This window comes from Rattus norvegicus, chromosome 5, assembly GCF_036323735.1.
Source record: "Rattus norvegicus strain BN/NHsdMcwi chromosome 5, GRCr8, whole genome shotgun sequence".
Lineage (NCBI taxonomy): Eukaryota > Metazoa > Chordata > Mammalia > Rodentia > Muridae > Rattus > Rattus norvegicus.
The window spans coordinates 372114-384407 of record NC_086023.1 but is presented as its reverse complement, the minus strand read 5'-3'; the positions used below and the strand labels follow the sequence as shown (position 1 = coordinate 384407).

The window sequence follows — 12294 nt, the reverse complement described above, 5'->3', positions numbered from 1 at the left end:
TAATAAGCTTGTTATTCAAGATACGGCAAAGTTTTAACGAACTGAAACACTGTTTCTTTGTGAATTCAGTTAGTTCCCAGTAGCAGGCTCTTGTATTGTGTGTACTTTAAAAGATTTATCAAAATTTGGTGAGCCGAATCTCAGTAACTTTTTGAATGTAGTTAGATCCCAATAAGCCGCAGTAGTAATAAGTGGACTCTTCGGGATATAGAAAAATTTTCACGAATGGAATCAAAATTTCTAGGCGAATTCAGTGAGTTCCCAATGGGACATGCTTGTATGAGTGTGCTTTTCAATATATAGCAACATTTTAAGGAACGGAATCTAAGTATTATGGTGAATTCAGGAGGTTCCCCATAGGATTCGCATGTAATAAGCTTGTTATTCAAAATGGAGCAACGTCTCAACGAACTGAAACACTGTTTCTTTGTGAATTCAGTTAGTTCCCAGTAGCAGGCTCTTGTAATATGTGTACTTTTAAAGATTTATCAAAATTTTGTGAGCCGAATCTCAGGAACTAGGTGAATTCAGTTAAAACCCAATAGGCCGCATTAGTAATAAGTGGACTCTTCGGGATATAGAAAAATTTTCACGAATGGAATCAAAACTTCTAGGCGAATTCAGTGAGTTCCCAATGGGACATGCTCTTATGAGTGTGCTTTTCTATACATAGCAACACTTTAAGGAACGGAATCTAAGTATCATTTTGAATTCAGTAGGTTCCCAATAGGATTCACATGTATAAGCTTGTTATTCAAGATAGAGCAACGTTTTAACGAACTGAAACACTGTTTCTTTGTGAATTCAGTTCGTTCCCTGTAGCAGGCTCTTGTAATATGTTTACTTTTAGTGATTTATCAAAATTTGGTGAGCCGAAATCAGTTACTTGGTGAATTCAGTTAGTTCCCAGTAGCCCTCAGTAGTAATAAGTGGACTGTTCGGGATATAGAAAAATTTTCACGAATGGGAACAAAATTTCTAGGCGAATTCAGAGAGTTCCCAATGGGACATGCTTGTATGAGTGTGCTTTTCAATATATAGCAACATTTTAAGGAACGCAATCTACGTGTCATGGTGAATTCAGTAGGTTCCCAAAAATTCGCATGTGATAAACTTGTTATTCAAGATAGAGCAAAGTATTAACGAACTGAAACACTTTTTCTTTGTGAATTCAGTTAGTTCACAGTAGCAGGCTCTTGTATTATGTGTACTTTTAAAGATTTATCAAATTTCCTGAGCCGAATCTGAGTAACATGGTGAATTCGGTTAGTTCCCCAATAGGCCATAGTAGTAATAAGTGGTCTGTACAGGATATAGAAAAATTTTCACGAATGGAATCAAAATTTCTAGGCGAATTCAGTAGTTCCCAATGGGACATGCTTGTATGAGTGTGCTTTTCAATATATAGCAACATTTTAAGGAACGGAATCTAAGTATCATGGTGAATTCAGTAGGTTCCCAATAGGATTCGCATGTAATAAGCTTGTTATTCAAGATAGGGCAAAGTTTTAACGAACTGAAACACTGTTTCTTTGTGAATTCAGTTAGTTCCCAGTAGCAGGCTCTGGTATTATGTGTACTTTAAAAGATGTATCAAAATTTGGTGAGCCGAATCTCAGTAACTTTTTGAATGTAGTTAGATCCCAATAAGCCGCAGTAGTAATAAGTGGACTCTTCGGGATATAGAAAAATTTTCACGAATGGAATCAAAATTTCTATGCGAATTCAGTGAGTTCCCAATGGGACATGCTTGTATGAGTGTGCTTTTCAATATATAGCAACATTTTAAGGAACGGAATCTAAGTATTATGCTGAATTCAGGAGGTTCCCAATAGGATTCGCATGTAATAAGCTTGTTATTCAAAATGGAGCAACGTTATAACGAACTGAAACACTGTTTCTTTTTGAATTCAGTTAGTTCCCAGTAGCAGGCTCTTGTAATATGTTTACTTTTAAAGTTTTATCAAAATTTGGTGAGCCGAATCTCAGTAACTTGATGAATGCAGTTAGATCCCAATAAGCCGCAGTAGTAATAAGTGGACTCTTCGGGATATAGAAAAATTTTCACGAATGGAATCAAAATTTCTAGGCGAATTCAGTGAGTTCCCAATGGGACATGCTTGTATGAGTGTGCTTTTCAATATATAGCAACATTTTAAGGAATGGAATCTAAGTATCATGGTGAATTCAGTAGGTTCCCAATAGGATTCACATGTAATAAGCTTGTTATTCAAGATAGAGCAACGTTTTAACGAACTGAAACACTGTTTCTTTGTGAATTCCGTTAGTTCCCAGTAGCAGGCTCTTGTAATATGTGTACTTTTATAGATTTATCAACATTTGGTGAGCCGAATCTCAGTAACTTTGTGAATTCGGTTCGTTCCCAATAGGCCGCATTAGTAATAAGTGGACTGTTCAGTATATAGAAAAATTTCACGAATGGATTCAAAATCTAGGCGAATTCAGTGAGTTCCCAATGTGCCGCGCCTACAGCAGAGTTAACGCAGCTCTGGGGCAGACATGACGACTGAATGGGAGCCGGTTTGAGGGTTCGCACCACACGTGGTTAAGCCCCCTGCTTGCATGTGGTGGACTCCAAGAACATGTGCATCTGGACTTCCCCCGTGCTACAAATTGGCTCTGGGCTGATGGGCATCTGGGTCATGGGAAAGATTGTTGTCAGTAGTTTTTTCTTTATTTTTTCTTTCTTTGATTCTGAGAATGATCTTGGTAAGACAGAGACTTCCTTTAATAATAGGACAGAAGGTCCTGATCTATTTTTGATCACTAATACCACAAGCTTTCCTGCTTCCTCTTTACAGCAGACAGAGCCGCTGATGACAGGGACTCCAAGGTTGCAGATTATGTCTTCTCTTATAGATAAGGAAATCAAAGATTTAACAAAGATTTATACTTATAAGTATAGTGATGCTTCTTCTATTATGGTGTTGGTAGAACTGTTGAGAAATGATTCCTTGAGCTTTGGGTCGGCTATGAATATTTTACAGAGTATAGAAACAGGTGGTGACCACCAGGTACTTACAGGGGACCATATGTGCATCGACCAACGGATGCTCTATTACCATATACTGGAAATATGATTTGAATTTTGATAGGTGGGTTACTAAGGATGGATATAGGGTCAGGTATTTGTCACTGCCTTGGTCAGAAAGATTGACAAGAGCCCGTCCACCTTGGTGTGTGCTCTCAGAAGAAGAGAAATGGGAGGTAAGGTCACAGATCATCAGATACTTTAGACAGGGATCAAACATACAATATTATTGCCCCAAGCCTTAGATGTACATCTACAGGACTAACAAAGATGGGATCAAAGGGTTAACTAGAGCAATAGAACTAGGTACACAGACATGATGGCGTAAGATATGCCAGACATGCGGTCCCCTGAAACTTCCTCCTTGATGTGACAAACAGAGAACTAGACTAGGCTGGCTGACTGCGGCTCGTCTAAAAAAAAAAGCAAGCTATACCTTTTTACAGAAAAATCAAATGTTCTTGGCCATGGTCCAAGATTGTTATACAATGAAAATTGTGTATAAATGTCTAATGCTCTCTCAGTAAAGTTACAACAGCTGACCACACTCTCTCTGTGTCTGTGTCTCTGTTCGCCATCCTGTCTCCGCTCCACGCGTGTCCTCAACAGGTGCCCCCCCGCGGATCCTTGGAACCTCCAAGATTGCCGACCGCGGCTGCTGGCGCCCGAACAGGGACCCCCGGACACGTGCATGCTGTTGTCTTCTTGTGCTTTTCCTCTTTTTCTTATATCCTCTTGCTTTAGGACTGCAATCACTACAGGAGCGGAACGGACTCACCAAAGGGAACTGCAGTCCCGCCTATGGAGAAGAGGTAGGTGAGGCTGAGTCACTCATTATGGGAGGAACGGGCTCAAAGGGACAAAAAATTTTGTCTCAGTATTACAGAGTCTCTTAGCAGAAAGAGGCCTCAAAGTCAAGGAAAGTACTGTTGTGGAATTTTATCAATTCCTCATGAAGGTTTCCCCCTGGTTCCCAGAAAAGGGAGATTTTAATCTAGAAGATTAGAAGAAAGTAGGTAGAGAAATGAGAAGATACACCGTTAAGCATGGAGAAGAAACCATTCCTAAACAGGAATATCCCATATGGTTACAGATGAGGGAAATCTTGGCAGAACAGTCGGATTTGATCTTGTTATCAGCTGAGGCACAATCAGAGAAGGATGTTGAGGAACCAGTGTATGATTTGCCTTATGATGATGTTACTGAAGTTAAGGTTAAGGAAGTCAGGGAAAAGACTTATGGAACTAATAAACCCCTTGTTAAGAAAGACCCCCTCAAAGATGAACGTCTTGGGATTGGATGATGACGATGACCTCTCCCCAGGGGATTGGGATGATCTAGAAGAGGAGGCAGCTAGATATCACCATGATGATGATCTGGTCTTTATAGTGAAAAAGGGATCCAAGGGATCTAAAGCACGCCCAATACCAGCCGCTCACAGAAAACTACTACCTCCAGTGGGTTTCGCAGGGGCCATGGCTCAAGCTAGGGAGCAAGGTGACACTTCCTTCGTTTTCCCAGTGGTCTATACAGGAGACAGTGATGATGAAGATTCCCCCACATGAGAACCATTACCCCTAAAAACATTAAAGGAATTACAAGCTGCAATACGAACCATGGGGCCTTCGGCGCCCTACACTATACAGATAGTGGACATGGTGTCCAGCCAATGGTTAACTCCGCATGACTGGCACCAGACTGCCAAAGCAACTCTCTCCCTGGGGGATTATATCCTCTGGAGGACAGAATATGAAGACAAGAGCAAAGAAACTGTACAAAAATCCTCAGGAAAAAGGGGGCCCGAGGTAACTTTAGAGATGATGCTGGGGACAGGAGCATTTGTTGCCCCTGCTTCTCAGGTAAAAATACCCAAGTTTATCCTAAAAGAGGTTACTACCAACGCTGTTTTGGCCTGGAGAGCAATCCCGCCTCCTGGGTCAAAAAAGACTGTCTTGGCAGGAATAAAACAAGGAAATGAGGAATCTTATGAGACCTTTGTCTCTAGACTGGAGGAAGCTATCCACAGAATGATGCCCCCAGGAGAAGGGGCTAAAATGCTCTTAAAGCAATTGGCATGGGAAAATGCTAATTCACTATGCCAGGATCTTATAAGATCAGTGAGAAAAACGGGAAGTATACAGGACTATGTCAAGGCCTGCATAGATGCCTCTCCTACAGTGGTACAGGGGATGGCCTATGCTGCTGCCATGAGAGGACAGAAGTACGAAGCCTTTGTTAAACAAACATATGGAGGAAACAATGCTAGGGACAACTCTGGCCCCACTTGTTACTCATGTGGAGAAGTGGGACATTTAAAAAAAATTACGGGGTTGGGGATTTAGCTCAGTGGTAGAGCGCTTGCCTAGGAAGCGCAAGGCCCTGGGTTCGGTCCCCAGCTCCCCCCCAAAAAAAAAAAAAAAAGATTACAAAAGAGGTCAAGGGGAGGGCAAACGCCCCCCTCCTGGCCTGTGCCCGTGCTACAAGAAGGGCAGGCATTGGAAAAGTGAGTGTAGATCAAAGTATGACAAGGATAGAAATTTGATTACAGATAAAAAGGAAGAAGAAACAAAAAACTAGATGAGGGGCAGCCTCTCAGCCCCATACAAAGAGAGAAAAATAAAGGTCAAACCTCGGAGTTAAACCCCGAGGCCATTCCATTCACTATTCATGACCTTCCTGAGCTACACCCGGAAGCGCGGGTTTAGATCTCTCTTCCAAGGTCGATGTCATCATTTCTATGGAAGAAGGGACGGTTTTAGTCCCTACAGCAGTAAGGGGAACTCTACCTGATGGAGTTACAGGGCTCCTTATAGGAAGAAGTTCCAACTATAAGAAGGGCCTAGAGGTCCTTCCAGGAGTCATAGATACAGATTATCAAGGGGAAATAAAAATTATGGTTAAAACAACCAAACATACAGTCATCATACACCAAGGAGAGCGTATCGCCCAGATATTACTCTTGCCATATTTAAAGCTGCCCAATCCAGTGCTCCAGTCAGAAAGAGGACTGGGAGAGTTTGGATCTACTGACCACATACATTGGGTCAAAGAAATCAAGGAAAGCAGGCCAATGCTCACTATTTATCTTAATGGTAGAAAGTTTGTAGGCCTTCTTGACACAGGGGCAGATAAGACATGCATTTCAGGAAAAGACTGGCCTTCTCATTGGGCCATCCATCAAACAGAGAATTCCCTACAGGACTTAGACATGGCCTCAGGAATAGCAAGAAGCAGTGAGCCTCTGATTTGGGAACATGAGAACAAGACAGGTAACATACAGCCTTATGTCATACCTACATTACCATTTACCCCCTGGGGAAGAGACATTATGAAAGACATGGATGTAAAATTGGTCACAACAGAACAGGATTTTTGATGGGGGCCATTGAGGACAACCTGTTCGCAGATCAAATATCGTGGAGATCTGAGCAGCCTGTATGGCTCAATCAATGGCCCCTAAAAGAAGAAAAATTACAGGCTTTACAGGAATTAGTCCAGGAACAATTGAGGCTAGGACACATAGAGGAAACCATAGCCCATGGAACACTCCGGTGTTTGTTATAAAGAAGAAATCAGGTAAATGGAGATTACTACAAGACCTAAGGGCAATTAATAGCACCATACATGACATGGGGGCCCTCCAGCCTGGACTGCCATCCCCGGTGGCAGTCCCCAAGAACTGGGAGGTAATAATTATAGATCTACAAGATTGTTTCTTTAATATAAAGTTACATCCTAAGGATTGTAAGAGATTTGCCTTTAGTGTTCCTTCTTCAAATTACCAACGACCCTATCAACGATATCAGTGAAAAGTACTCCCACAGGGGATAAAAAATAGTCCCACATTATGTCAAAAATTTGTGGATCAGGCCATTTCTTCCGTCAAGAAAAAATGTAAAAATTCATAAATGATTCATTATATGGATGATATATTGATAGCCCACCCTCAGAGGGCCATAGTGGACCAACAATTATTTGACATTGTAAATGCTTTGGAGGAATTTGGCTTGATTGTCTCTGAGGAGAAAATTCAGAAATATGATAATTTGAAGTATTTAGGTACCAATATTAGAGATAATAATATAACATATCAGATATTACAGATAAGACATGATAGACTAAGAACGTTAAATGATTTTCAGAAGCCTTTAGGTAATATTAATTGGATCAGACCGTACTTGAAAATAACTACCGGAGAGTTGAAACCATTATTTGAGATACTTAATGGAGATCCTAACCCATATCTACCAGACAATTGACTATTGAGGCCTGTGAGGCATTAAAGAAAGTAAATGAAAAATTGACTCTAACAAGGGTCCAACGCTTGGATCCTGCTGAAGAGTGGTCCTTGTACATTCTAAAAACTAATTATACCCCCACAGCCTGCCTGTGGCAGAATGGGATATTGGAATGGATTCATTTACCTCATATTTCACATAAAGTTTTGGTTTCTTATGATACCCTATGCACTCAATTGATTATCAAGGGAAGACACAGGTCTAAGGAATTATTTAGAAGAGATGTGTATATTATTGTCATCCCATATAATAAAGCTCAACTAGAACAATTATTACAAAAAAATGATGAATGGATCATATCCTTAATTGGCTTTACAGGGAAAATAATTTTCCATTTACCTCAGGACCCAGTTTTAACTTTTGTATTAGAAAATGAGGTGATTTTCCATAGAGGATATTCTAAAACTCCATTAGAAGATAGAATCAATATAATCACTGATGGGTCCTCAAGTGGACGAACAGTGGTGTGTATACAAAATAGGGACTCCATTATTAAGAAGAATTCAAGATATTCAGCTCAACAGGCTGAAATTAAAACAGTCTTAATAGCTTTTACAGAAGTAAAACAGGCTTTCAACATTTACACAGACTCCAAATATATATTTAACTTGTTTCCGGAAATAGAGTCAACAGTCCTGTCGCCGAGAACCAAGATTTATCTCAAATTAAAACAGTTACAAGAATCTATTCAACAGAGACAGAATAAATATTTTATAGGGCACGTGAGGGGCCACTCGGGGCTTCCAGGTCCTATAGCCCAAGGAAATGCTTTAACAGATTCACTAACAAAAATCATACAGGCTGTAGAGACAGCTAAAAGAGTCATGATCTACATCATCAAAATGCTACTACACTTAGATATCATTTTCAAGTTACTCGTGAACAGGCACGAAAAATAATTAAATCTTGTCCTCATTGTCCAGATTGGGGACATACATTAAAGATGGGAGTTAATCCACGAGGATTAAAACCTCACATTTTATGGCAAATGGATGTGACTCACATATCAGAGTTTGGAAAATTGAGTTATGTCCATGTCACAGGGGACACCTACTCACACATGGTGTTTGCCTCTGCCAGGACGGGAGAGGCAGTGAAAGATGTAATACAACACCTGGTGCACAGTTTCTCTTACATGGGTATCCCGAAGAAAATAAAACTGACAATGCACCTGCCTATGTGACAAAAACCTTAGAGCATTTTTATCAACAGTGGAACATAGCCCATGTCACAGGAATTCCATACAACCCACAAGGGCAAGCCATTGTGGAACATATACATTACAATATTAAAGCACAGATTCAAAAGTTAAGGTCAACAGGTAAGTATACAACTCCCCATCAATTGCTTAGCCATTCCCTATTCGTTTTGAATCATGTAAATACAGATAACCAGGGGCTTACAGCCACCGAAAGATATTGGGCGGAGAAGGAGAGTGCTCCTAAACCCCTGGTCAGATGGAAAGACCAATTAACTGGCCTATGGAAAGGGCCAGATGTGCTAATTGCCTCTGGACGAGGCTATGCTTGTGTTTTCCCACAGGATGCCGAATCACCAATTTGGGACCCAGACAGACTCATCAGGCCAGGCAAAGGAAACGGACATCCGTCCCCCATGCCGAAAGAGGCCGAACCGCCAGATAATGCGGAACCTGGCCAAAAAGATCAAGGCGACTCGCCTAGAGCCAAAACGAAAAACACGCCAGACGCCGACGTGGACACAGCTTAAAACCCTGACAGCTCAGGCAAAGGAAGTATTGAAGGCTACACATGCCCCGGAAACGACAACCTTGCTGTTTGTGGCTATGCTTACAGTCATGAGTGCGCCCACCACTTTAGGGGAAAGTTTTGGGCTTACTTACCAAAGCCACCCATATTACATCCTGTAGGGTGGGAGGTGTCGGATCACATCAAGGTTTTAACCAATCAAACATTAGTGATAGGGGGATCGCCTGACTTTCACCTTCTAAAGAACAGCTCGGGTTATGTAGATTTTGAGGGAAAGTCCGATTCTCTGCCAATTTGCTTCTCTTTCTCCCCTTCGGTGCCAGTGGGCTGTTTTCAAGTGGGAAAAAGGGTGTTTAACAGAGATACCCCCACCTTGGAAAATATCAAACCAGATGGAAAGGGCAATGGGCGGCGTATGTGGGAATTGTGGATGACCACCGTGAGCGATAAAGAAGAAAAAAGACAACATTATACCACAGCAAAGAATCTTCCGCCGCGCTACCCCCATTACAAAACAGCATTTAAAAAGGACGCCCTTTGGGAGGGAGATGAGAATGCTTTCCCGCGCTGGCTTCCATGTGCCTTCCCTGACAATGGGGTAAGATTCTCTCCCTTAGGCGCTGCTAGACTTCTCTGGGACTTCTCCATGTCCTCACCTGATAAAGATCAGAGCAATTATCTCTCCTCCAACTCAAAACCTTATGGGAACTACGTGCCTCCAGTTGGAAAACTGATCAAAAGATGGTATGATGCGGGGTGGGTAGAACCGACATGGTTCTGGGAGCCACTCCACAGAGATCTCCCTGATAGACAGAACAAACCACTGATAGAACATCCAGAACTGTTCCGACTGGTTGCTTCTTGTGAGAAACTTTTGCTGAAGAAAACAGGAGCTGCTGATTATGATGCTGTTTCAGTTTCTGCTTGTGTTACCTATCCCTATGCAATATTAGTAGGATTGCCACAATTGATTAGCATAGATAAGGTTGAATCTATTTTTAGTATTAAGTGTACATCATGCAAGCTGATTAATTGCATTGATTCCACTGTATCGGGATCTGTTATATTGATTGTCAGGAGACCTCCTTATGTTTTGTTACCGGTAGACTTGGGAGATGAGCCATGGTTTGATGAATCTGCCATCCAGACTATTAGGTATGCTACGGGTTTGATTAGGGCAAAAAGATTTGTAACAGCCTTAATTCTAGGTATAACCGCTTTGATAGCTATTGTTACTTCTTTTGCTGTTTCTACTACTGCTTTGGTTAAGGAAATGCAGATTGCCACTTTTGTTAATGATCTCCATAAGAATGTTACCCTTACATTATCAGAACAGAAGATTATAGATTTGAAATTAGAAACTAGATTAAATGCCCTAGAAGAGGTAGTATTAGAATTAGGACGAGATGTTACAAACAGTAAGACTAGGATGGCCACACGCTGTCACGCTAATTATGATTTTATTTGTGTGACTCCTTTACCTTATAATGCTACAGAAAAATGAGAAAGGACCAAAACATATTTGCTAGACATATGGGATGATGATAACATTTCTTATAATATTCAAGAATTGACGTCCTTAATCACAAAAATGAATAAGCAACATGTAGATGCAGTGGACCTCTCTGGATTGGCAAGATCCTTTGCGAATGGAGTTAAATCATTAAATCCAATCGATTAGACACAATATTTCATTTTTATTGGAGTTGGGATTTTACTACTTGTTGTTGTACTAATGATCTTCCCAATTATATTCCGATGCTTTACAGATTCCATTGCCCAGGTTCAAGCAGATCTCAATTTGGTGCTTTTAAAAAATAAAAAAAGAGGAACTGCCGCTCCTACAGCAGAGATAACCGAGCTCCGGGGCAGACATGACACCTGAGTGGGAGCCGGTTCGAGGGTTCGCACCACACGCGGTTAAGTCCCCTGCTTGCGTGCCGCGGACTCCAAGAAGATGTGCACCTGGACTTGCCCCCTGCTACAAACTTGGCTCTAAGCTGATGGGCATCTGGGTCATGGGAAAGATCGTAGTCAGCAGTTATTTCTTTATTTTTTCTTTGTTTGATTCTGAGAATGATCTTGGTAAGACAGAGACTTCCTTTAATAATAGGACAGAAGGTCCTGATCTATTTTTGATCACTAATACCACAAGCTTTCCTGCTTCCTCTTTACAGCAGACAGAGCCTCTGATGACAGGGACTCCAAGGTTGCAGATTATGTCTTCTCTTATAGATAAGGAAATCAAAGATTTAACAAAGAATTATACTTATAAGTATAGTGATGCTTCTTCTATTATGGTGTTGGTAGAACTGTTGAGAAATGATTCCTTGAGATTTGGGTCGGCTATGAAAATTTTACAGAGTATAGAAACAGGTGGTGACAACCAGTACTTACAGGGGACCATATGTGCATCGACCAACGGATGCTCCATTACCATATACTGGAGAATATGATTTGAATTTTGATAGGTGGGTTACTAAGGATGGATATAGGGTCAGGTATTTGTCACTGCCTTTGTCAGAAAGATTGACAAGAGCCCGTCCTCCTTGGTGTGTGCTCTCAGAGGAAGAGAAATGGGAGGTAAGGTCACAGATCATCAGATACTTTAGACAGGGATCGGACATACAATATTATTGCCCCAAGCCTTAGATGTACATCAACAGGACTAACAAAGATGGGATCAAAGGGTTAACTAGAGCGATAGAACTAGGTACACAGACCTGATGGCATAAGATATGCCAGACTTGCGGTCCCCTGAAACTACCTCCTTGATGTGACAAACGGAGAACTAGACTAGGCTGGCTGACTGCGGCTCGTCTAAAAAAAAAAAGCAAGCTATACCTCTTTACAGAAAAATCAAATGATCTTGGCCATGGTCCAAGATTGTTTTACAATGAAAATTGTGTATAACCATAGGATGCTCTCTCAGTAAAGTTACAACAGTTGACCACACTCTCTCTGTGTCTGTGTCTCTGTTCACCATGACGTCTCCTTTCCACACGAGTCCTCAACACGGGTCCCCCAAGGGATACTTGGAACATCCAGGATTGCCGACCTCGGCACCAATGGGACATGCTTGTATAAGTGAGCTTTTCAATATATAGCAACATTTTAAGGAACGGAATCTAAGTATCATGGTGAATCCAGTAGGTTCCCAAGAGGATTCACATGTAATAAGCTTGTTCCCAGAAGCAGGCTCTTGTAATATGTGTAC

At 41.3% G+C, this 12294-nt stretch overlaps 2 protein-coding genes across 2 annotated transcripts; both read left to right on the top strand.

The window, feature by feature from the left end:
• The first annotated feature begins 4653 nt into the window (after positions 1 to 4653).
• Positions 4654 to 8993, top strand: LOC134487094 (endogenous retrovirus group K member 5 Gag polyprotein-like). Its single transcript, XM_063288685.1, has 3 exons — positions 4654 to 5355; positions 8431 to 8671; positions 8893 to 8993. Exons 1-3 carry the CDS (start codon positions 4669 to 4671, stop codon positions 8991 to 8993), a joined length of 1029 nt encoding a protein of 342 aa, XP_063144755.1. The 5' UTR covers positions 4654 to 4668.
• LOC134487093 (uncharacterized) lies at positions 8993 to 10581 on the top strand. Its single transcript, XM_063288684.1, is given in 2 exon segments — positions 8993 to 9194; positions 9197 to 10581. Coding segments are annotated over 2 exon segments (1587 nt in total).
• Positions 10582 to 12294: the final 1713 nt, after the last annotated feature.